This window comes from Hyperoodon ampullatus, assembly GCF_949752795.1.
Source record: "Hyperoodon ampullatus genome assembly, chromosome: 1".
In the NCBI taxonomy this organism is placed as follows: Eukaryota; Metazoa; Chordata; class Mammalia; order Artiodactyla; family Ziphiidae; genus Hyperoodon; species Hyperoodon ampullatus.
Genome location: NC_136914.1, coordinates 9091892 through 9119071, shown reverse-complemented (window position 1 = coordinate 9119071; position 27180 = coordinate 9091892). Strand labels below are relative to the sequence as shown.

The 27180-nt window shown below is 42.3% G+C and overlaps 1 protein-coding gene across 1 annotated transcript in view; it reads right to left on the bottom strand.

The window, feature by feature from the left end:
• Positions 1-27180, bottom strand: part of ZNF827 (zinc finger protein 827) — a gene marked incomplete at its 3' end in the record, with an annotated part of 185576 nt that overhangs the window by 44564 nt on the left and 113832 nt on the right. Inside the window, exon 8 of the mRNA XM_079697749.1 lies at positions 16250-16353. Within this exon, the coding sequence (XP_079553875.1) occupies positions 16250-16353 (104 nt within the window). The remainder of the gene's footprint in view (positions 1-16249; positions 16354-27180) is intronic.

The following is a 27180-nucleotide window of genomic DNA, read 5'->3' as shown; positions in this document are numbered from 1 at the left end:
TGGCAAGACACACGTATACAATAGCCTCTAGGCATGCTTTGTGAGCATCTGTTTGAGTAATTTACAGTTTTTATTGGTGAATTCACAGTTCCCTGACATAGCTCTTTATAAATAATGCTGGAGCAATTCTTGGTGAAGCTAAATTCCTCTTTCTTATGAAGGCATTCTCTTTTCTACAATGAATTCTAAATAATGGATTTGTCTTGTCATTTTAAAAAATAATTCTGATTTCAAATTCTGTGAGTTTCCAAGCATTTTTTTATTATTGAGTTTTGTAGACTTTTTTCCATAAATATTCAGTTAACTATCTAAATAGTCATTTTAACTGATTAAGAAAAAACCCAAAACATTCAACTAAACATAATAAAATAAAAATATTTTGGGCTTCCCTGGTGGCGCAGTGGTTGAGACTCTGCCTGCCAATGCAGGGGACACGGGTTCGAGCCCTGATCTAGGAAGATCCCACATGCCGCGGAGCAACTGGGCTTGTGAGCCACAACTACTGAGCCTGCGCATCTGGAGTCTGTGCTCTGCAACAAGAGAGGCCGCGACTGTGAGAGGCCCATGCACCGCGATGAAGAGTGGCCCCCCGCTCGAGCTTCCCTGGTGGCGCAGTGGTTGAGAGTCCGCCGGCCGATGCAGGGGACACGGGTTCGTGACCCGGTGTGGGAAGATCCCACATGCCGCGCAGTGGCTGGGCCCGTGAGCCATGGCCGCTGAGCCTGTGCATCCGGAGCCTGTGCTCTGCAACGGGAGAGGCCACAATAGTGAGAGGCCCGCATACCGCAAAAAAAAAAAAGAGTGGCCCCCGCTCGCCACAACTAGAGAAAGCCCTCGCACAGAAACGAAGACCCGACACAGCCAAAAATAAATAAATAAATATATTATTAAAAAAAAATATTTTTTATTAAAAATTGTTTTTAGTTTTAACTAATTTTTATTTTATTTTTTTACTGCGGTATAGTTGATTTACTATATCATGTTAGTTTCAGGTGAACAGCACAGTGATTCAGTTTTATACACACACACACACACACACACACACACACACACACACAAATATATATTCTTTTTCAGATTCTTTTCCTTTATAGGTTATTGCAAAATCCTGAGTATAGTTCCCTGTGCTATACAATCCCTCTTTCATAACTTAATAGTAAGAAAAATGAAATGAGATAAACATTGGGCAATGCTCACCACCAATAATTAATTATTACAGGGATTGCACAGATTCCATCCACTATAAAAAGAACACCCAGCAAATTAAATTAACTTTCCCTGCCTCTCTTATCTTTATTCAGGGCCTCTCTGTTTCCATTAAGCCTTTCAGGGGATGTTATTAAGGCTTTAAAGATTAAACAAGAAGTCAGATTAACTTTTTAAAATGGAAGTGAGATTCTGTCATTTCTCTGCTCCAAACATTCCAGTGGTTCCTAGGATACTTGCAGGAAAGCCCAAGCCCTTGCTAGTCTCCTCGAGCCTCTGTAAGCTCTTCTCCCTCCCTCCCCTGCAGCCAGCCACTCTTCCTGCTGTCACTTCCCCAAGCCAAGCCCATCCTCCCCTCTGGGCCTTGTAGTAACTGCTCCTTTTACCCAGAACCGCACCTTCTCAGGGAGGACTTTCTCTGACCATCCTACCTTTGATGGTCCCTTTCCAACCCCCCTTACATAGCTTAGTTTTTTCATGTTATTAAATAATATAGAAATAAAATTATATATTCCATAAAGATATATATTATATACTTCTACAGTGTTATTATATATGTGTGTGTATATATTATATGCACACTGTATAATTATTTGTATATCCTCTGTCTCTATCTCTAGCACGTAAGCCCCATAAGGACAAGGACTTTGTTCTGTTCACTGTTGTTCCCCAGACCTAAAAGGTAGTCAGCGTATCATAGCTGCTTCATAAGTGTTTGTTGAATGAATGCATAAACTTTCTTCTTACCCCAGGGGTACATACACCTCATAATAGCTCCTCAGATTGCTCATCAAATACTTAATGCTACTCAGATCCTTTTATATTTAATCCCCATTTCATAGCATCTCAATGTCCTCTGACGCTAATGCAGAAGAATGAAAATTATCTAAGGGGCAGTGAATCTGTAGCCACGAAGATCGTTTTTCTAATTGACCTCTTCTGTTAGGAAACTAAATAGATGCAACAAAAATGTGAATGCTCATTTTACTTCTTGATAAAACTACTGAAAACATTCTCCATCAGCAGCTATTATTTTGTTAATTATACCTAAGTGAATAATATTTATGAGACCAATAGTGCAATGCAACAGTACAAAGGGCTGTTCCATTAAACACCGTTTTCAACGACCCAGTTAAATAAGATGGTGTGCACTTCTTCTCCAACAGCTGGTGCCCTAAGATAAATTTAATTCATTAATATCCCTTGTAAGGTTGAAAATAAGGAACCATTCTCAAACTTCAATCATTCCTCAAGTGAACTTAGTAAGTAGCCAAACTGAAATATGTACTTAAAAGACTTCGGTCATATTTGTATCTCATATGAGGATTTCACAGCTCTTTGTTAATAACTTACAGGAATCATAATTTAAAATTTTTGAAACAACTCTACCAATATTTATTCATTGTAACACAAGATGTGTGGGAGCCTTGGACAAAGGCCCATCTTGTGTGTGACCATGAGAATGACTACAGTGCAACTCAAAGCATCATGACTCTTATCTTTCTCCCTTAACAAACTTACTCCCTCTAATAAATTTGATTTTTTCTTTATAAGTGTTCCATGCTCATTATAGAAAACTAGAAGAACACAGACAAGTGGGGGGGAAAAAAAACCCCAAACCACAACGACAGTTCCCATCATTACCCAAAGACAACTGCTATGAACATTTTGGTGAACTTTCATTTTATTCCTTTTTCATGTCCAAATGCCTTTAAAAAAAGACATTAATTACTATGAAAGGCTTGTAATCCAAGGCAAGTCTTAGTATGACACCAGTGATGATATTTTTAAAATACCACATTTTCGAGTGATAAAAGTAACAGTTGGGAGATAGACCGGAGTGCTTTAAAAATTAACATTTTTCATAAAAATGAAAAACAATTTGGCCAAAAATAGTGTCAAAAATAACTTTCACATACCGAAAGCATGCCTACATGTTAAAAGCATTTGCAAGAGTACACATTTTTTTTTTCCTGAGTAAAATTTTCCCCTGCTTTTCTTTTGGCAAGTACCTACACAGTACATACAAAATTAGTGAGCAAAAAAAGTAATTTGTATGAGTCATCTTGCCTTTAAGACAAAATAGTTACCTAAAATCCACATAACGCATTAATTCCTGCCTGCATACTCTAGCAAAGATTGACAGCCAGAGTTTGGACCTAATCTTATTTATTTATTTATTTATTTGTATATCATTCTACCTCTGGGTTATCTGATTCCCTAATTATTCTGTTTCCCGTTCCTATAATAGAGCTGATTTCCCTGATAACCTCACCACTGCCTTTCCTGGGACCTACCGATTCATGAATCTTTTCAACTGAACATCCCAGAGTCTAATTCCATTCAAGTTAAAAGAGAAGCAACTGATCTGAGTGACTCATTCCTAGATACTTAAGGCAGGGACCTAGAATTTGCAGATGGATGAGTCATTTTGACTGGAAAGCCCTGCATCTACCTTGGGAAGAAGGTACCCAAGGGTGAACGTAACAGAGGATGAGGAAATCATGAAGGCAGTAGTTGCCAATCAGCACAAGACGTGCGAATGGTTGGTATCCCTTAGTCTGAAGTGCTTTGATACCTTAAGGTAGGTTCTATGTTCCAAACGTCCCTTACAAGACTTTTTCCAACATTTTCATCTCTTGCAGCTGAAAATATCTCCATTCACTTTTGTAGGTCTACCATTTTTTCTGGGGTCACATCTGACCATGGTTCTGTTGAAGTTGGTCTCCTTGTCCAAAACTCCAGGCATTAACCTCATGATAAAAACTTCCAAGTGGTGTCAAGCATTCAGTACCAGAACAAACAAGATAGCTTCACCTTTGTTCAAATGATGTGTCTGATGATAAAAATAATGCATGTTTATGGTAAAAATGGAAGTCCATAAAATATAAGTAAAAGTCACTTGAAATCCTAATTACCCTGAGATAACAGTTAACATTTCTATCCTTCCTGATTTTTCCCCTGTATGCACACATTTTTACAAACCATGGGGTCACACCATTCATGCAGATTTGTAACCTGATTTATATTCTCATGAACTGTATGAAACACTCATTTAACTCTGGCATCTAGCTGGGGGAGTTCACCAAGGGAAGATGGCTAAGAATCATTGCTTTATCCATATTTTTAGTAGTTCACTTAATTTAGAGATTATTCATTAGGGCTCCAAGTCACCATATGTGTAAATGATGGATTCTAAAAAAAAAAAAATTGATTTGAACACATAGGTATCTCACTTTACTTTTGCTAACTTTAAAAAATTATAAAAGTGTAAATTAATAGTAAAAAAATTAGAACAAAGGATATAAACTGGAAAATGAAAGAATGCCTCTCATTTACTCTCCCTCTTCTCCCAATCCCAGTCCTTTTCCCTCCTTGTGCTAATCACTGTTCAGAATTTATCTGTGGGAAAATTATCTCCACACATGCAAGCATTTTGTGTGCACATAAAATGTACCACCTCTTTAAAAAATATATAAATGGGAACATGTCACACATATTGTCTGTAGCCAGCTTTTTGTTTTTTAAAATCTAATAATATATCTTAGACATCTTTTCATATAAATTCTAGAAGATCTCCTTTATCCTTTTTTAATAGCTCTGGAATTTTCCATCAAATGTCCTATGGTTCATTTCACCAGTTCCCTACCTATGAACATTTAATTTGTTTTCATATATTTATGTGGAGAGCACAGCCTTGTCCATACACCTTAGTGTTACTTGCTCAAGTTTATTGGTAGATTAAATTCCTAGAATGGGACATGAAGGTTAAAGTTCACCAAATAACAGGGAGCACTGTATTTCTCTGTAACTTAGAGAATTCATTTCTTATTGACATCTTTAGTGGAATATTTAACGTAGGTCTTGCCTCATGTAAACCCCACAATGGCTCACAATAGAAAAAGAGAAGGAAAAGATGGGAATGAGACAGAGTGCCCTGGAGAAGACAGGTAGCTGAGGGCAGAAATGGCTGTGTATGTGTGGGAATCTCCAACTCCAGGGGGCTCATCTCAGTTGACTCTTGCAGAGGTGAGGAGAAAGGTGTAAGAGTAGGGAGGGGTGTAGCCTGACAGCTGTAGAAAACTGTTTCTTTCTTCAGGTGTACGAAACCATTGAGGAAGTGTCAGAAAATCTGGGGGACATTTCCCAAGCAAGAGGAAAAAAGCCATGTATCATTTTTTTAATAATTTGCAAGAAAAAATAATTTCCCTTTCATGGGCTGCCCAAATTCCGGAGAGCTTCAGGCCTGAATTCAAATCTGTCTCACACAGCTTCCCCTTAGTATGAATGAAAGACTCTTATGTAAACTTTTCCCCTACTTGGATCAAAATATAACACTGTCTCTCAATAAAGTAATTTACATTGAAAGAGAAGCTCATCTCATAAAGCGGTTGGCTCATGGATGGGAAAACAATTCTATCTGAAATAATTCCAAACTTTTTAATATGAGATTAATGACACAGGGAATTTTATGCCTGGGAAGTTTGATTATTATGCATGAAAATCAGTATTGGGTTTTCACATTAATGCCAGTGTTAACCTTTCACATCAAACCACCTAGTCCTCTTGGACCTCCACCTTCAGAAATGCTGCTCTAGACTTTCTTTTGTGGCAGTTAGATCTATACCTAAGGTGAAAAAAATGAACACAATAGCCCTGCAATCTTTCTCCTGTCAAGCTTAACCGTTTAATTCTAAAAAGAGAATTATGTCATGGCACTTACCCACATTACCTAGGGAGACCGACTATATTTGAAAAAAGCTTTATTGCACACCTTACATTTATAAAGAGGTCCATTTTAACCTACAGTCAAAATTGGATCTGTGTCATAATCAAAGTCTCATCAGATATCTCTTAGAACATTCAACACTAGCTCTACAAACAACATAGTTTTTCAACAATATGCTTTCATCCAAGACTGATGAGCGATCACACTTGGTGGTGGCTTCTGGGAGACACCATGGTCAACAAGTCAGCTTATGCCCACCAAGGAGTTTACAGCTAAGGGAGAAGGCTGATGCTTAAATAAACAGGAAATTCTAAATATCCAAGGAGATCAAAGGAAGCGGCACCTACTCCAGTTTTGGAGTGGAAGGGGAATGCAGAGGCTATTAAAAAAGCAAACAGACAAACAAACCTATAGGGAGAGACTGCAGGTGTCAGTTAAACTTTATCCTGAGGGCAATGGGAAGCCACTAGGGCTGAGAGTGAGATGATGATATGCCTTCTAGAAAGATTACGGCTGCAGGATGGGAAGACGGAACCATCAGGGGTGACACTGGAGACAGGAAGACCTGAGAGAGGCCACTGTTGAAACCCAGAGGACTAATGATGGAGACTCGAACAAGCTTATTTGGCAGTTGGGAAAGAAAGGAAAACATGCATTTAGGAGAGAGGTAGGAGGAAGAATCATGCAGGGTAACTGGTTAGAAGTGGAAGGTGGACAAGAGGCAGTAATGGGAAAGGATGCAGCAAATACTGTCACTCCTGCCCCCTCTCCTGCCATCACCTTGCCTTTATCACTTCAGCACCTGCCTTCCCACAGCCAGCATGTGCCTACATTTGCCAAGGGCTTCCTCTGGCCACGGGAGCCTGCTTTGGCCACCTGTGTAGTAAGACCAGGGTGTTGGGGAGCTGACTCTCCTGGGAGCAGCGTGAATCTCACCTCTCTCAGTCCCTCCCGTAGAAAGCTCTGAGGTGTGTGTCCTCCATGGCTTCCCAGAGTCCCCCAGTGACATTAATCTCCAGTTGTCTGCATAGGTAACCTGTCTGAGAAGGAACCTTTTGCTGACTGCCTGCCTTTCCCTGGCCCGCTTTCCCATCCCTCTCCCAAGCTTTCCTGGTCTTGCTTCCTACAAAACTCCTTGCATAAATCCTTGCCTTGGGATCTGTTTCTGGAGGAACGCAAACAAATGGTATCGAACCTTATGATTCGTGCCATGGGAGGTGATGATGCTACTCAGCAAGCTAGGAAAAAAAGATAGAGCAGAGGGTTTTCTTTTTGTTTTTTTATTTGCGGTACACGGGTCTCTCACTGCTGTGGCCTCTCCCGCCGCGGAGCACAGGCTCCGGACACACAGGCTCAGCGGCCACGGCTCACGGGCCCAGCCGCTCCGCGGCATGTGGGATCTTCCCGGACCGGGGCACGAACCCGTGTCCCCTGCATCGGCAGGCGGACTCTCAACCACTGCGGCACCAGGGAAGCCCGAGCAGAGGGTTTTAATCAGTTTTAATTATTTGGGGAGGGATGGAGACAGCAGGGGTGGGGTGGGGAATACGTTTAGTTTGGGACCTGTTGAATTCAGAGAACTTGCGAGAGCCCTGTGCGGGCCGTCTCAGTAGAACTCCAGAGGAGGACGTGAGGAACCAGGGATCTCATGAAGCCAGTGCAGAGACTGCCCATACTTTTGCGCTTCTAATTCACACCTTCCTTTTCTGGATGATAGACGGAGAAGAGAAATGGTAAGGACTTTGCTAAAGGAAACACACTGCATGAGGAAGAACAGCCCCCAGCTGAAGCCCTGACAGTCATTCCAACAACCACATGGAGGAAGGGCTGTGGTGTGACGTGGGGCAGGGGTGTCTCTCTCACCGCAGAGAGGTCCCCATTTGTCCTACATATGGGAATACAGAATGGATCCGTTTGAATGAAAAATAGATGGTCTAGTTTGTAAGCGGAATGGCTTTTCTTTTTTTCTACACTGGTTACCGGAGGGCAGTTGCTGCCCTGCAAAGGAATAAACACAAAGAAGAAATTGCATGAAATGAGAATATGTATTCTTGATAGCAAAGGAATGGAAGAACGTATTGTATATACAGAAAAGGGCTTGTAGATTGAATTAGCCTGTCCCAAACTGAAGCCAGGGTCACCACATGGCAATTTTCAAACAAATACTCTCCATCGTCCATTACACATACTCAAGAATTTGACCTTTTATAGCACTATTCATGCTCCAGGCATCTCAATAGTCTTTGCAAAAGTAAAAATACAACCACAGGCACTGCAGAGGCCTTATAAATGGCGTGCAGAAAATTTTATGTTCTGCTCACAGGAAGATATCAGGCCAGGGCCAAAGTGGTCACAGCCTCAGGGACCTAACCTGAGAAACACCTGAGAAACAAAGTCCTCAAACTGGGTTTTTTCTTTTCCTGTATATTTTATTACAAGATATTGAATATAGTTCCCTGTGCTATAAAGTAAGTCCTTGTTGTTTATTTTATATGTAGTAGTGTGTATCTGCTAATCCCAAACTCCTAATTCCACCCCCCTTCCCCGTTCGTAACCACAAGTATGTTTACTTAGCCATAAAAAAGAATGAAATAATGCCATTGGCAGCAACATGGATGGACCTAGAGAGTATCATACTAAATAAAGTAACTCATTCAGAGAAAGATGAATATCGTATATCACTTATACATGGGATCTAAAATATGACACAAATGAACTAATTTACATAACAAAAAACTGGCTTTTAAAAGAACTAATTTATTTTATTTATTTATTTTTGGCTGCATTGGGTCTTCATTGCTGTGTGCTGGCTTTCTCTAGTTGCGGTGAGCGGGGGCTACTCTTTGTTGCGGTGCACGGGCTTCTCATTGCGGTGGCTTCTCTTGTTGCAGAGCACGGGCTCTAGGCTCACAGGCTCAGTAGTTGTGTCTCGTGGGCTCTAGAGTGCAGGCTCAGTAGTTGTGGCACACAGGCTTAGTTGCTCCACAGCATGTGGGATCTTCCCGGACCAGGGCTCGAACCCATGTCCCCTGCATTGGCAGGCAGATTCTTAACCACTGTGCCAGCAGGGAAGCCCCCAAAACTGGGTCTTTAAAAGGGCTTTTGGATGTCACCATTTCCCGCAAAGTACAAACACCGAAGTGTTGATGATTATCTTCAATACCAAGCGACTCAACCCGGGTGCTATCTGAGCGTAGATAAAGGGACTTAGCCCAGCGACCACAGTTTTGTCCTCTATCTTTGTGGCTTTCCATAGATAGCTCAGGTGAGGCATCTAAACTGGAGATAAATTTCTCCTTTGGAAAGGTTACCACAATTAAACTCCTTCAGTGAACACCACAACCGCTGGTCTGCAGAGACCTGATTAGTCACATTTTTGAGAAGGACTAACTTGGACACGAAGACCTTTCTCTTCAAAGCCTTTTTAATGGAGTCAACAGCTCCCCTTTGGAACTCACCTACACTCTGACTGAGACCAAACTAGTCTGGTTAGGGACAAATGGAGCTAGTTGCGAGCACATCATTTTTAGCCTCAGATAACATTATCTGGGTCAGGAAGCTGTGTAACAACAAAAACTTCTCCCTCTAGTAAACAGCTGGACAGACTACATAGCTCACCGTTTGTAAGTACATCAGAGAAATGCTATAAGCAGCGCAGAATACCTTCCCAATTTGAAACAGAACGGGAATCAGAGATATCAACCTATATGTCACTTAATTCGGGGCAATTTTGTGCTACAAATGGAAATATTCCTGTAAACTAAAAATTGTCTACTTGAAAGACAGCTGGAATCATCATCACTTTCATAGTCTCTGAAGTGAAGATGCACTCGTATTGATGGCCTGGAGGTGGCCACGTGGCATCGAGACCCACCTATTTGTGAATAAGACAACTAGCCCTAACACAGCTTGATGAATTTTCACAAAACTACCCATGCATGTAATCAGCAGCCAGATGAAGAAATGAAATGGTCCGTCTTCCCAGATGCCCTTCTTGTGCCCACTTCTCAGTCACTACCATCCCCAATACTGTCCTTCAAGGATTACGTCCCTCCCCCAACTCTTAGTGGGTGTGGTAGAATTTCTAGTAGACTAAACTGATGCTCCCCATACCAGCATATAGTTTTGGCTCCACAAGGAAAACAAAGAAACCTGAGTTGTGGTCACAGTACCACTACAGATGACAGTTTTTGAAAAAGAGGGGATGTGGAAGAAGCTTGAAGCTCTTCTATTCTCTTTCTACTGGAAGCTTAGCTAGGGCTAAACCTGGGTTCTCCGGATTCCCAGTGGAGAACTTTTCCTTTTGCATTGCTCATCAGATCACCACTCACTTCAGTGTTATGTGTCTTATTTAACCAGGAGGTTTTAACCAGGTTCATGAAACTATTTCTACAGCTCAGACAATCCATTAAAGGTTACTGAAAAGAAACATTGTTTCTTTAAGTTTCTTGACTGAAAGAAACATTCCAAGTGACTATGATTACTAGATATCGAGGCATTAAGGGAAGAAAGAAAAGAATTAAAAGGGAAGAGGACAAAATTAGCATTATATTAATAAACAATACATTCTTATCTTGTCACTGCTTTGAAATATCTTATTTAAAGGACTACTTTTTATTCCTAACTAAAAGAAGGCCATCCATCAGTAATACTTCAAATGTCAACTGGGAGTACGTATGGGCAAACACTGGAGAGATGTGCTTCTTCGCTCACTGCTGGTGACACATATCTGACTTAGGAGGCAGTGTGACAGGGCAGAAAGACAGAAAATGCACTGTGGAGTTCTGGGTTTGAATTCACGGGCTGCCACTCACCAACTGGAGGATTCTGAACAAGTTATTACAGGCATCTCTTGCTTTATTGCGCTTCACAGATATTGCTTTTCTTTTCTTTTTTTTTTTAACAAATCGAAGGTTTGTGGCAACTATGCATTGTCAGATGATGGTTAGCATTTTTTAGCAATAAAGTATCTCTTAACTAAGGTATGTATGTTGTGTTTTAGACATAATGTTATTGCATACTTAATAGACTACAGTATGGTGTAAACATAACTTTTATATGTACCGGGAAACCAAAACATTTGTGTGACTCACTTTATGGTAATATTTGCTTTAGTGTGGTGGCCTGGAACTGAACCCACAATATCTCTGAACCCATGAAAACCGAAATGTCTCTGCAAAAGGTACAAACTTCCAGTTATAAGATAAATTCTGGGGATGAAATGTGACTGTAGTTAACAATACCACATTGCAGGTTTGAAAGTTGCTAAGAGAACAGATCTTAAAGGTTCTCACAAGAAAAAAAATTGGTAACAATGTGAGGTGATGGATGTTAACTAGATTTATTGCAGTGATAATTCTGCAAAATATGTATATCAAATCATTAGGTTGTACATCTTAAACGAATACAATGTTATATGTCAATTATATCTCAATAAAACTGGAAAAAGGGTATTAAATCTCTCTGAACCTCCATTTAGTCACCTGTAAATTGAGCATAATTCCTATGTCTCAATGGGTTGTTTTCAAAATTAAATGAGATGACACAGATCCCGGGCCTGACAATTTAGCAGGTCCTTGATAACTATTAACTTCCTCCTCTGTACAGGATGAATCTGTTTAATCAAAAAGGAGCTTAAGCCACAAAATGATACACACCAAACAACATCCAATGTTCTACTGTTTATCCATGACTTAGTCTGAATTTTAAAAGAATCTGCTGTGTTTGAAAAAGGATTGAAGAAACCACTTTGCTGTAATCCAGGAAAGCTTGGTATGTCTCTGTCTCAAGATATGAGTCGGGAAGTTTTAACATAAACAAAGGTGACATGCACATCTTTTAAACCCACTGCCTGAGAGAGGTCATTCCTATCTGGGCAGCTGCACGGCAGGCCAAGAGTTAGTCACTGGTGGCGCTCTAATGCAAGGCACCATTAATTTAGATTTCAGAAAAGTGTATATGACATGGTGCAGCTTGTATTAGAGTGATGGGCAGAACAGAGAGAGGAAAAGGGATCAAGAATTGGCCGGGGGACAAGGCACAGCATTCTAAACGTGCCTTTTAATTTAACGTCAAACCTGATCGGCATATCAAGTCTTGAACTAAATTTTTCCCATGTTCTTCTTGTTTGGATGTTATGAACAATAACAACAAAAAGAGTTTCTTTTTTTAAAGGGAATTTAGCAAATAACGGGTGAAGGGATTTACAAATACAATTGCTGATATGTTTTACATTGTCTGACTCTAAGCTCCATCTGAAATAACACACAGACGCATCGGTGACTCCAAACACAGTGAAAGAGTTCCATGGAGACCTGCATTTTCCTTCACACCCGCTCTGCTTGTGTTTTTGTTTTTTGGCTTAATACAGAGCAAACATACTGCGACTTCAAAATCATAATAAAACAGAATTGAAGCTCCACATTGCTTAAAAGCAGTGCCGAGACGTAAATCCCTCTCTTAATAGCCTTTGCTTTGGAAAGACGACGGGAAAACAGAAATAGCTGCAGGTACATGGCAACGGGTCTACTCCTTATACAGAACCGCCCTTTGTGCCCTGAAAAACACCTGACCTCAGAATCTTTCCTCTATTAGTGTAAATCTTTTACAAAGTGAGACAACTATAAATTAGACAAAGTACATTAAATTACACAGAGTCTGTAATTTTATCTCCCGCATAATAGGAAATCTCTTTTATTTCTTTTGTACAATCACCACCAGCCACGGCACTAGCCAGGGTGCACTCAGTCATCTATTCACGGCCTTCAGGTTATTTTGTCCTCACGTCCCTCCAGCAGACGATGACAGCAGCTTTTAACTCATTGTTTTATTAAGGATTCCTGGTGTTACCTCCGCCTAAGACATTCACAGCAAGTAAAAATGTTAGGTCTTGGCTCGTGAGCATTTTTTGGTTCACAGGAAAGTCAGTCTAGAAATAGTGGCAACAACCGGGCCCAGGACACTGCGAAGCTCTGTGTTTATTCTGTTTCTCTGGGATGGTGGCAGCTGTGTGTCTTAGAGACCATCTGCCGAAGGCAAATGCCTAGTTAACAGTGCTATTCTCAATTTTTCCATGATCCATGGTGCTACCACCTCTCCCCATTTTACTCTCTCCCACACTGCTTGCTTCGTGCGCCACAGGCCTGAAACACAATCACAACCTACTGCGAGCATCGCTTTGGCCTGGAGCTGCCAGGCCTTCAACGATACTCTCACGTGCTACATTCCCCTCCAAAGGCGAATGGGAGAGAATTTCATCCCACTGATAGAGGTATATAAGTATATACCCATATATATATTGTTGAATTAATGCTGTGGGTTTTCAGCATTTGCAAGGGCTTTCTTGGAATGGAACTAGGCACATTAAACCTCATTAATTATGGTCTCCACTAGTTGGGACTCTGAGATCATTCTCCAGGCTGACATTTATCTTTACATGATGTGTGGCAAGAAGTTTGCTAAGTAAATAAAGAATGGAAATAATATTTTAATGGTGACATTTAAATTACCCAAGGGAAGACGTCTAAGGATGCTGAGGCTTTTATTTATATACTAACAACAAATGATTTTCTGCCTCGTCACTAAAGCCAGCTATCTCCTTCCTGGCTTCCCCATTTCTGCACAGCCACCATAGGTCCCTAATTCAACCTGCTGATAACAAAGCTAACCAAACGAGTCGACTAGCCCATGTCCTGCCTGTCCTATCCCCGTCCTCCTTTTCTCGAATCCAGGCCCTCATTAACATTGCTGTCGTAGTACCAGAGCATCTGCATCGGACAACTCGCTCTGGCCACATCGTCAATGATTCAGAAACCTGCTGCCCACTTGGTCTTCTGAAATCTTCTATAGGAATTTATGATTCTTATACCCTAGAATCTTAAGATTGTTAACTGTGGCTTCAAAATTTCTTTGTTCCCAGCACTGCATTTAGCAGAGTCCTGGAACAGACGTAGGTTCACCATATCTATCCAAGACCCCCAGGGCCTGATGTATTTTGGGATTCATACTTTTTCTGATTTCAGATGATAATATGGTGCGTAAGATATTATTTTATGTAACACTCCGATGGGCCTTCGTAATCAAGCACATTGATATTTCTGCAACAAAAATGTATGGATTTCATCCTTGGCATAATACATAAAGGCTATAAATAGCCTCCCATTAGGTTTTGCCACCAAACAACTTATTCAAAAAATTATGGATTTCAGAATTGTGGGTAAAGGATTGGGGGGCTTGAGTAGGTAGTACACGATGGCCATTTATCACTGTCCAGATGTCAAACACATGTTTTCTTGAAAAGTCTCCATACTGCAATCTTTTGTTTGTTCAGATTGGTCTTCTCCACAATTCGTCCAAATTATCAAGGTTTTCCTTATAAAATATATCTTCGGATTACGAGAACTTTGTGATCACCAGAATGTCCTTACCACTTTTAATTTTTCTAATTTTAACTCCATTTCTAAAGCATTTTTACCTTGCTTGCTTTAAATAGGCCCTTTTTAGTTGTCTATTTTGGCAAAATTTAAATATAGTCATTTTGCCTATCCTCTGCCTAAAGAAAGGCTTTTTCAATAACAGAGACTGATTATCCCTCAAGAATGGTGGATTTACATTAAAAAAAATCCCAGTTATGCTGACTTCTCCCCCCAAAATAAGAGTTAACTTTTTAAGGGTGAGTTTATCTAATTTGTAATAAAAGTCTGTCAAGCGAATCATAGGAAGTTCCCCACCCGACAACACAACACACATAGTTAAACATATTACTTTTTGAGGGCGAGCTGTAACTTGACCAATAAACCCTTCTTAAAATATAGCCAAGCCACACATTAAGCCAGCAATGCCGGGTTTGTATATACATCATGGGATGCTGGCTGTATGGGTCACAGCATTCTGACAGGCAATTACTAGGCAGTTATTTTGACATTAGAAAGTCACAATCCATCAACTTAACAGCAGGGTGATAATTTGGGGAACAGGGAGATGGTTATTCAAAAAGACACTGTGGGAAGTAAACAGTAGTTCAAATAGCCCCTGTTTGAGAATGAAGACATCAACTAACCAGAATTTCTTTCCACCTCTAGAACCAGGTATTATGTAATGTGTTTTTGTGTAAGCATGTTATTTATGGGGTTTGAATAGAAAAGCCCTGCCAGGCTAACAAGGCTGCAGGTACCTGGACTCTTTGGAGATGAGAAGAAATGGATCTGCCATCACAAGACTAAAGAACGACAAAGAGTGGCCTTTTCCCCACTGTTTGTCACGGACCACTTCCAGAGACCTGGGATGTCCACCAGCCAGTATCTCAGAAGATGCTCCCTGGCTCTTTCTGAATCACAAAACACTCAGCTCTGCAGCCATTTGCATCTGTGACACGGGCTCCTTGCGTGTGAGGGGGACACCGGACTTGATTCTTGCAGGAATTCCTGGCCAACAACCCTGCTGTGAGCCCCTCGTGCACGCATGTGGTCTTGGTCTCTCCTGGACACATGAACGGGTGTGGAGGCCACCAGGAGCTTCTGAAATTGTCTTAGTGACTGGGAGCTGAAAGTTTCCTGGCAGCTGGACTGGTGGTACTGGGGTGGGGGAGGGGTGGGAAGGGAGGAGGGACTCCAGGGCAGGGGTTCTCAAATGTTCTCAGTTCATGACGACTCTGAGAATGCACATGTTAAGTCCTGAGGGATGGCCATGCTGTTGGTAAGGGGACAGCAAGCACATCTTTCTTTTTGCTCGGGAAGGGAGCAATGAAAACGGAAGCGTGGATAGGAAATTGTGCATTGATGCTGAGGTGGCAAAAGGGAGCGGTAGATGGATCTGTGCGGATCCTCTCAGAACAGAGGCGAAATCTGGGTGGCAAGACTGTCGTAATAAGCTGTGTTGCTGCCATGGAAACCGAAGTGGTCTTTGTGGTGGCCCCCACCCCCCCAGGGTCATGATCTTCCCGGTCTGCGACGAGCCGTCTTGCCACCGCCCGCCTCCATCTTCCTGGCTGCCTGCCTAAAATACTGACAACGTGGAGAGCAAATTATTTCCAGGTTATACTTCGCTATTTCAAAGGAATTCACTCTACGCATGAAACATCAGCCGGTAAAGAACAATAAGCTCCTGCAGCGCAGAAGAAGAGCTTTCTTCCTGTCTGCTTTTTCTTTTAACAAACTTTTGTGGCTATTTAAATTTTCTCTCTCTTTTCAAAAACCTAGCTTCAGATGAGTAACTTCAGCCTATAAACTGAACGGACGTATCTGAGAATCCACGCATTTCAGAAAAGTAATTTTTAAGCAACCATTAGTAGAAGCAAAATCGACAATGTTTCCATACCTGGAGCTGCTATTCTTCCGTGAAGCACAGATTCACTAGGCAGCAGGTCTTTTGAGTTGGAGGTGAATGGTGATTGTCTAAATGTATCTTCTGAAAAGAAAGGGCTGGGGGTGGGGAAGGAGGGAAGTTTAGTAAATCAAAGTTATTTAAGATACCCAGAGCACCTGGCCCCAAATATATACGTATACACAAACAACATGTGGGATAACGTATTTTTAAAATGCTGTTTAGAGACTATAAGATTGTGCTTAAAATGGAGAAAGAGAGACTATATTACATCAGACAAGTGCCACCTGCACATTCTGCCTATTGGTTGTATATACTTAAGGTGAGCAGATGAAACAACATCTTTGATACATTGTTAAACCCACTCTCAGGACAGCTGAGCAGTAAATTTTACTTTTGCACTTTATGATCTGGGAGTGAGCTATGCCTGAATGAAGACCGAGCACATGAGTGAGATCAGAAAAGCCTGTTTTGGAGGTCTTTCCAGAGTGGTGACAGATTTGCCCCAGCTCGCCCACATTTTGTCACCTGACCCCTCAGGGACCAATGGCACCCCTCAGAAGGGCAGATGGCTGGAGTCAGGGTCTGCCGAGCCGACGGAGACAACTCGCTGGTCCCCACAGGAACTGAGTCTGCATCCTACAACTGTTTTGGTTTGGAAGGAGTTAAAGCCAGCTAATGGGGCTGCCAGAAGGGACCCCGGGGAGCACTTTCATTTTTCAAGAAACTGAGGCTTTGACTTGAGTGATTTTAAGCTCCCCTAGTGACTCAGCGAGAACTAGACACCAGACACCCAGGCAGGGTTTTCCCCTTATACCACAGCCATAGTGAACACAAACACTTCGGCTGCTTTTAATGAGAGGATTTTAACCCAGTCATAGCCTCCATCTCCCATGCCTCTAAAGTAAACTATATTGCGATCACGTGTGGGAATACTGGAATACACAACAGAGTCCAACATGATGCACGGGAAGCCCTATTACTGTACAACAGAGCAAATTTAACTCGGTGCACAGGTGGTGGAAGGTTCATAGGCGCCAGCAGTGCAGCCCAGAGCTAGCAGGAAGCCACTAGCACGCTGAGGCTGGAGAGACTAAAGGCAGAGGTAAATGGAGCCCAGGGAACTGAGGTCACCTGGTGGAAGCTGGAGGCAAGGTGAGCCTGCCCAGCAGGGAGCTGGGACCACAGAGGTGCAGCCGCAGCAGGAGGCAGACAGGGAGGGCAGGGAGGGAGGGAAATACCCCGCCTCTTTCTTAAGCCCCACCCCCATCACATCAAAGGCTCTGATTGGCTGAACCTCCCCGGAAGTCAGAGATGTACAGCCTGCCGAATCGGCTCCTGCAAAACTGCAGATGGGGGAAGGAACAGACCTGGGGTCACGCAAGCCTAGGACTCCCATGACTGGTGCTGCTTTTCTAAACATGCCAAAAGGCTACGGGTTACTGTTATTAAATATTAAAAAGGAAAGATTAAGATACTAATGGAAGACATATCCATCTTTTAAACATAAAACACACAGTTAACAGGACAGTTTCCCATGACTCAGGCTAGATTTGATGCAACTTTGTGTGGCATGCTTTCTGGGTTGTTTTTCGTATTGTTTCTGATAATAAAATTTTAATCATTACCCTTTCCTCAGACTGTTTTATCTCTCTTTTTTTTTTTCACACACACACTGTATTTTATTTTTACAAAAGATAAATAGACTGACACCAAGCATTGTAAATGGATGACCACAACAAAAGCAACAATGATTGCAATTACCAAACATGAAACACACTCACACTATGTCATAATATTGACATTCAGTCCAGTAATCTTCTGCTGTAAGAGCTCCTTTACTTTGCAGTGAAAACTGATTTGTATAGTTTTTGCCTCTGAGTCCTTGTGGGATTTTTTTTTTTATTCAAACAGAAAGTCACAAAAATTATAATCATCCTCATCAGTTCACTCAGTCCCATGTCATTAATTTTTTTTATCTTGATCTTTTGTTAGCACTTTTATGAATTCATCAGTTTTCCATTAGAGTTCTGAAAATGTGTGGCATGCTTTTTATTTGTATCTTAAACATAAAACAATTTAAGTAGGCTTAAAAAGTGAACTGGCTATAGGCTAGTCAGTGATGGGGAGTGGGGAGACATGTTGTTTTGTGCCAAACAACTCAACACCTGCAAGTGATACAAAACTCGTGAAAGGATAAGGCAAGGCAGCATGGAGGCTAAGAGAGTGCACTTGAGCGTGGGCAGTTCTAGGTCCAAACTCCAGCTCCACCACTTACGGCCGTGTGACCTTGCACAAATCACTTAACTTTTCTGAGCCTTCATTTCTTGTCTATAAAATGGGACGTTAATAGCATCTATACCCACTCTAGGAGGACTGGGTGAGATGGTTCATGGAATGTGCTTTTCACAGTGTCTGGCAAACAGTAAGTGCTCCATCAGCGTAAGCTGTTTTTATCTGTATCTCTGTCTAGCTCAAAAGGGAGCATAAATTAATCAACCTTTCCTCACGAGTCGACAAAAAGAACAGTTTCCTTGCATAAAATGCATGAAGAAAAGGTCACTCTGATATTGAAGGGTCCGTTGACCGCTGGAGAGATTCGGTTAATTTCTAACTCTTCCACAGAGAAAACTGTTTAGAATCAAAGAACTTCTAAGGAGGTAGAGCCCTTGGAAGATTGTTGGTCAGACCCAGAGTGTGAGATTTCTCGAATCCCACCTCCTTAGCTCTGAAGCATCTATACAAGGTGACAATGACATCCTCGTGTTTGAGTGGACAGTTCACATGGGAACCACCATCGGCTGGCCCAAGGGCACAGGGTAAACGTCAGGCAATGGGCCTTCGGTTGCCCTGGAATGACGCTAGAACCTGAGAGTCCAGGAAGTTCATGGAACTGTTTGGTCTGAGATGTGGAGACTTCCTTCGGGGACACCCAGATCCCCTAGAGAGGCCCCCTAAGGTATCCAGGAATATCACCCTTCTTGACACAGAGAACGGTGTGCACTGCTCTCCTTCCCTCAGTTTTGCAGTAACCATTTAGTGAGCGCTTGGGCATGCCAGGCACTGGGGACATAACATCAGCAAAACTGGCTACGGCTGCAAATGTTAAGAGGGCTCAAAGACCTGCGTGGCTACCACGACTAGACTAACGCCGTGGAAGAGAGGGCAGCGGGGTCACAGTGCGGGCCTGGCCAGGAGCGGCTTTCCCGCAGAAGCCACAGCTGAGCTGAGACCTGAATGGACAGCAGGGTTGTCAGGGCTCCCAGTGGCTGGGGGAAGTGTCCTCTGCACAGTGAGAGGACACAGCCAGTCTGCGGAGCTGGATGAGGCTGGAGTGCCGGGCAGGGTGAGCACACCGAGTGCAGGGATCCTGGCTTTGTCCTAACAGTCCTGGAAAGCCCGGCGGTGTGTTCAGTAAGGCGGGGACGCAGTATGATTTCGGTTTCAGGAAGCTCTGCCCGGTGGGTTGGAGAACCCAAGGCAGGCGGCCAGAGCAGCAGTCCATATGGGACATGGTGACTCTGGTGGCCAACACTGCAAAGCGGCAGCAACACAGGCAGATTGAAAAATAGTTTAAGAAATAGGGCAGGTAAAGACCGCAGGTACATTTCCAACCAACCCGAAGGTTTCCGGGTGAACCAGGCAGAGGTGGCCATGCTACGTGCTGGGAAGAGCGCCCTAGGCTTTGCTAGCTCTGCACCGTCACGTGTTCTCTTCAACAGGTTTCCACGCACATGTGGAGTGAAGCCCTATTACCACCTAGCCACTCAGAAGAAACGGAGGCAATCGCCGAGGGAAACAACATTGCAAATAATTTTCTACCCTGGAGGCCAGCTTTATCCTGTATAGAAAAGAAAAGATTTCTCCTGAAGAAGTGGAGAATTAGAAGGGAATCAGGCTGGATACTAGAAAAGCACAAAAGGACTGGCAATGTTAGGGGCAAAGAGTCAATGGAGAAACTTTGACAAGTCAAGGCAGCTTAAGACTGCCGTAAGGTCTGATCTATAAAGAGAAGATACTACGTTAACAGAGCATGTCTCAGACCAGACACCCCGCTGCAATGCTCCGCATTCGGATCCATTCACGCTGGGAAGTGAGAGTGCAGTGGTTTAGCCCTGAGTTTGGAATCAGAAGGATCTGAGTCTGAATTCCATATTGGCCACTTAATGGTGAAGTGATCTTTGTCAACAACCTCCCTGGCCTGTTTCATCACTGGAAAAGAGCTTTTAAAATACCATCTTTATAGGGGAGCTGTAAAGGGTTAAATAAGATCTTTCATGTTAAAGTTCTTAGTACATCATACATGCTCAATAAAAATGGCAACTAACACGTGTATTGCTTACTAAGTATCTGGCACTGCTCTAAAGGGCTTTGTGTATATTAACTTCATTGAATCCTCACAAGGACCCTCTGTCGGGTGTCGACGATTACTATTATCATCCATATTTTACACATGAAGAGACTCAGGTACAGAGAAGTTAAGTAGTTGTCCATGCCCGTGGGCTGAGACAGGATTTGAACCCAGGTATGTTGGCATCGCATTTTGCACCCTTGCCCATTAAGCTAAGCTACACTGCCTTTTGCTTGGTCTCTTAACATCTAGGGAATGCATGGACAATACAAAGTCATGGATCCTTCAGAAGGAAGAGACAGTGGAAGGGGGGAGGGAAGCGGGGTGGGAGTACTGTTTCAGTACGCAGGATCCTAGGTCACCAAAGAAAGGCTTTTTCAACTGAGAAATAGAACATGTGAAAAATGTTTTGGTTATCTTTAACTTTCTGCCTGTGTTCTGAGAACAGAAGACGCTGTACTTATAACTTGGCACCAAGCCATGTCATTCTCAGAATGTGGAGATGGCCATCCTTAGGCCCCTTTTCTTTTCCTGTGCCTCACGGGGTCTGTAAAGTGCAGAAGCCCATCTGCTCTCAGAGGACGTCCAGCTCTGTGGTGAACAAACCGGCCCCTCGTTCAGGCCCCAGGGACTGTGGGTGATGGGAGAGGGTGGCGGGCAGAGAGGGGAGGCCCCGGAGGTACCTGATACAGGCTGAAGCGGGTCTGCATTTTTCAGGGAGGAAAAGAGTCAATGAACTGCAGATTTTACGATGTACTAGACTCTGAAGCGTGAGTGCACCCGTCCTTCAACTGCTTAGATAGTTACCAATTCTTCCAGGAAAAAAGGAGCAAGCTTGCGAAGGCCGCATGGTTCATGCTCCCTGACTCAATTTAGTCATTTTAGTGTGAAAAAGCCCCTCCACCAGAAAGAGAGCTTAGGAAGTGGAAAAGGCAAAATCCGTCCAGAAAATGATTTATTTCTAGTTCACATTTTTTGGTAAAAAGTTGGTAGAGAAGCAGGTTGACTAATAGCTAATGGCGGAAGGGACTGTCACGTATTCTCATTTAACAAAATCACCACCTACCACAGCGGCCCCCCCTTTGGTCCTGCACAATGACAGGCCACCTGAAGACTAGCTAACTCGTATAAATACTCGATAAATACTCAGACACAGCATCTGGAAGATGTTGGTGTAGACTTAGAACTGCCAAACACCCCCGTTACTTTTCCTGCCTTTTGTTACTTGGAAAAGACAAAACGTTTATTTTTTCGAGTTTCTTTTCTGAATAATAATGAAACGGACAATGAATGCGTATTTTGATTTTTCTCCTGCAGAAAATCTAAGGGTTAAAATATGAAGGGGCACGGGTGTCACGGTGACTGGACAATTCCAGGCATTAGATGGCATGAGCTGTGAGGTCAACAGCTCAGGGTTGCAGAAAGGAAAGATTTACAATAAGTAATAAGAGTCCATAAAAGATTATGGCTCTAAATAGGGATACATTTTGCTAACTGCTGACTGTGGCACAAATATTTCCACCTTTAACATCCGAGTGCTGACAGGGAGATCGGCTTCGTGCAAAACAGAAGGTCCATCTACTTACAAACCATCCCCCCCGGGGTGCCACCACTGAAACCAACACGTTACGGGAATTCTTGTTTTGATGGCAATAGCAAAGCAGAACAAGATAAACAAGGAAAAGAATAAGGTGGATATAGTATGTAAGAGAAAGTTAAGAAAAATAACTTTATGCTTAGTAGTGGCACTATAATTTAAAAGGAACACCAAAGAAGAAATCATTTTTTTTTCCTTCTAAAAGACAAGAACTTTTAGGACTGAGCTTGGGGATGGCAAATAGAAAAGAAAGATTAAATAAGAAAAAAAGACTTTGCTCTGCAATGAATTTGTCCTCAGACTCTAGAAAGATCTACATATTTCAGGGTAGAATGAAATTCTATTAAATGTAAGCGTTTTCGGCAAATCATCCTGAAGTGATATTCTGACTTCAATCTGCACATAGACAAAATTTTCTTTAATCAGTAAAAAAGATGGTGTTTTTTCAAGTAAAAGTACTTAATTATTTATTCAGCTATGTATCATATAACAGGGCTTCTGGATTTTTTTCTAAGAGCTTGTTAAATATGTCCAAAAGAATGTTGGTTAATTTTTATTTCATTTTATTTTATTTTAAGGAAATTTTAAGACCAAATTATCTGACTTGAGATATTTCAGAGAAGCTATATATTGCGGAAGGAGAGCCAGAGCCCCCTTCTGGGGTGGGAGAGTTCTGTGGAAGCCAATGTTTTCCCTCTGCAGCCACTACCTGCCTCCCAGCAGACCCCAGCCCCTGGGCCACCACACCAGATGGCCGTCTGTCCGTCGTGGTAGCAGGGCTGCCTCAATCTCTACTTAGCCCCAGCTCTCAAGTCAGGACACTGAAATACTTGTTTTCTGTATGGATGTATCAGGTTAATTTTTTTAAGAACTGAAATTCCATACATTTATCAACAACCATTGTACTGATATTTTTAAAACTCTGACCTCTGGGGCTTCCCTGGTGGTGCAGTGGTTGGGAGTCCGCCTGCCAATGCAGGGGACACGGGTTCGTGCCCCGGTCCGGGAGGATCCCACATGCCGCAGAGTGGCTGGGTCCGTGAGCCATGGCTGCTGGGCCTGCGCGTCCGGAGTCTGTGCTCCGCAACGGGAGAGGCCGCGACAGTGAGAGGCCCGCGTACCGCAAAAAACCAACCAAACAAACAAACAAAAAAACCCCCTCTGACCTCTGAATCACTTAGACCCAGGAGTGACACACTGCATTAACATTTTGAAATAAGCAGGAGGCGCCAGTCAAGAAAACAATCCTATTCCTCCAAAAGCCTCAAGCAGAGACAGGCGACGGACTAAATTCTTCCAAGAATAAATCTCACTCTAGTCCCAAGACTTTCTGACTACATGGAATACGAATGTTGCAGATTGAAATGGATACAGGTAACTTCCACATGGGATCTCCAGATATACATCTTGCCACCAAAGGAAATGAGAACAAACCAGAAACATTGTCTTTGAACAAAACTACACCTTGCTAACAATAACAGGTTATAGTCCTTGACACAGAACACAAAGGGTTGCAGTTTCCTTTTTTTTTTTAAAGCTTTTCAAACATATTCAGATAGGATTATTCGAAAATAAGGAACAGGGGAAATATTTGATTTAGTTATAACTATCTTCTCAAAATTTCTTCAAGTACTTTAAGGTCAGAAGAAACTTTCTGAGAAGCTGTACTAGCTTGCATGAAAATATGCTCACAACTGAACAACAAACACATTGCCACACTTTATTTTTAGATATTCCATTTTTAAAAAAGATCAGATAACATTATTTCAAGTTAATTTTCATGATTAATGCAATTTTCTTTAGGTAGCACTTATTTTTTTCTCAAATGTTACTGTCCTTGGGTATTTGCTAATAATTTATAATAGAATAATGGATGCTCAATATTTCTTTTGTATATATTTACATATCTATGTTTTGAAACATATTTATAAATCATTGTATTTGAAATATATTAACTGCTTAGTTCTACCGATTTTTGTAAAAGGATTTTGAGCTCTCTTTGCAACCCAGGTAAGGTCCTTTTGCTCCAGTATAGCGATCTCTATATGTCACTGCAGACAGCAGGTGGTCATCCTACCTGCCCGCTTGGGCCCTCATTTCATTTTGGATGAGATTGGGTAGCTGCTTCTTCTGAAATGGGGCCAGATATCAACATTTTAGATATAAAAGTCGGTGCCAGTTTCCCTGTTAACTTTCTTGCAGTCAGTTAAAAAGGTAATCTATAATGAAAGAAAACACAGCTTTAATGGCGCTCATGTATACTGTCCCTCCCGAGGACCCCTACTCTTGAATGAGTTTATTTATTTACTTATTTTAATAAAAGAACCCTGGGTGGAAGCTCAGGGTATGTGGCGGTGGAGCAGGGTGCTCGAGATTAAAAACAACTGCGAGGGCTTCCCTGGTGGCGCAGTGGTTGGGAGTCCGCCTGCTGATGCAGGGGACACGGGTTCGTGCCCCGGTCCGGGAAGATCCCACATGCCGCGGAGCGCCTGGGCCCGTGAGCCATGGCCGCTGAGCCTGCGCGTCTGGAGCCTGTGCTCCGCGATGGGAGAGGCCACAGCAGTGAGAGGCCCACGTACCGCAAAAAAAACAAAAAACAAAAAACAACTGCGAGTCCCTGACCTGAGGACAACCCTGAGCATCTGAAACAGCAAGTTCCCTATTCAAGCTTAAAAGGGACACAACAGAGAAGCCCTCTTATGACCCCAGTGGGCTAGGCCTGGAAACCCAGTCATCCATCATGTTGGGCACACACATTTTCAAAGAAAGAAGGACTGTAGTGAGTAAAGCTTGAATGAATCGTTATACACTGGCAAGCTTCAGCCGGGGCATTTATCTACAAATTGAGACTTGGCATTGCAGATTCAGTGGGTTTCTAAATGGGGCTTATGGGCAGATGGAGAACCAAGGTCACTCCATCATTCGGCTACGCATATAGGCACCAGATTTTCTTTAATTTTTGGAGGTCATAAGAAAGCCAGGATGTGCTTTCTTCTCCTCCTCATTGACACGCTGTACACTTGGTTGGTGCTGATCAAACAGAACCTTCTTAGCAATTAAAAACCAATCGAATGTGTTGTTAATTTGTAAGGTGTAGAGTGGTATTGCAGAAAATGTCCTTATTTTTTAGAGATATATATATCAAAGAATGTGGGAGTGAATGTCATGTCAGGGATGTGATCTAAAATATAAGGAAAAAAAGATTGGTGAAATAAGTGTAGCAAACATTTGTTCAATCTGGGTGGTGGGGATATGGTGGTTTATTGCATTATTCCTTTCACTTTGTTTTAAAATTTTTCGTAATAAAAAAATCAATATCAACAATCAAACAAAAAGTTCAACCCAGACAAACCACCAGACAGAATAATAAGTGACAATTAAAAAAATACAAGGGGCTTCCCTGGTGGCTCAGTGGTTGAGAGTCCGCCTGCCAATGCAGGGGACACGGGTTCGTGCCCCGGTCCGGGAAGATCCCACGTGCCGTGGAGTGGCTGGGCCCGTGAGCCATGGCCACTGAGCCTGCGTGTCCGGAGCCTGTGCTCCACAACGGGAGAGGCCACAACAGTGAGAGGCCCGCGTACCGAAAGAAAAAAAAAAAGAAAAAAAAAAGAACAAATAAAAATGTCTCTTCATGAACAAAATGCTTGATATCACCAGGAATCAATAAATGAAAAGGTTTTAACTATAAGATATACTTTTTAACGTCCCAATCAGTAAAAAAAATTTTTTTTAATGATAAAGCACAGAGACCTTTAAAATATCATCTCATTAGCTTCTGGTAAAATTGTAGATTCAACCTTTTTGAAAGTCAATTAGACAATTCATAGCAAAAGCCTGAAACCTGTGAATGCTTTCTTGAGTCAATTTATCCCAGAATTAGCAACAACTTGGGAAAACAAAACAAAACAAAACCCTTGATATCCAATAATAGGAGACGTATTAAATAAATTATGACATGCAAATATTAAAAGAATAATATTGGGTTATGTTTACTGACATGGAAAGAAATTCTTAATATATTACTAGGTGAAAGAGAAGATTATAAAACTGTATATATAGTAGGATCCAGTTTTGATAGGAAAGGATACATCTATAAATAGATAAAAATTCAGCCAGGATACACACCACCAACTTAGCAGTGGCTGCTTCTAGGTAGCAGGATGGATTATAAGTGGGTATTTTTTCTTCTTATGTTCTCCTATATTCTCTGAAAATAAAAGTTATTTTTTAAACTTAAAACAAATGATTAAGATTTACAGTTCAGGATCCTTTATTTTTAAAGAGACTCAGTCTTTTAAAGAGTAATCTGAAGGATGATATAATTGAAGGCAGTTGTAAAAGACACAGGCGGGGGCAACTGTATCTAAATTCTGATCCCATTCATATCAGTCAACTTCAGTTGCAGAAGGCTGAGAGCCACGGAAGAAAAAGGCTGTTTAAAATACTGTAGAAGAAAAGTAGAACATTTTAGGGAGAATTCATTTTGGTAATGTTTTTAAATTTTCTTCTCTGAAAAGTACAGATGCCTTCTATTTAGGGCTGTCCTAGAGGCGGGCCAATCCGTACAACCTAACACCACGTTTTCAAGGAACAATTCCTGTTGCTGCAGCTCGAGCATTCATCCACTGCGGAGCCAGGAAACTTCTCAGGACAAGGAGCACAATGCCAGGCCTTGTCGAGGGCGGCTGCGGCCGGGAGGCCAGACCTCGGGGAGCCGGAGCCAGGCGCAGCCGCGGAAGTGAACCTGCACGTCAGGATCCGTGAAATGTCAGCTCGTGGAGGGACCTGGATCTCCCGCAGGAATCTGACTTTATACATAAACAAGGACAATGGGCTTCTGCCGAGGCGAGCAGAGCACAGATGAACTAACTCAGTCTTCTCTGCAGTGATGCAAAACCCTTTGTCCCTTGGAAGTTGAAGGTAACCCCCGTGAAATGTGGATGGGCCCTGGCCTGCTGCGTCATCCACCAGGGCTTT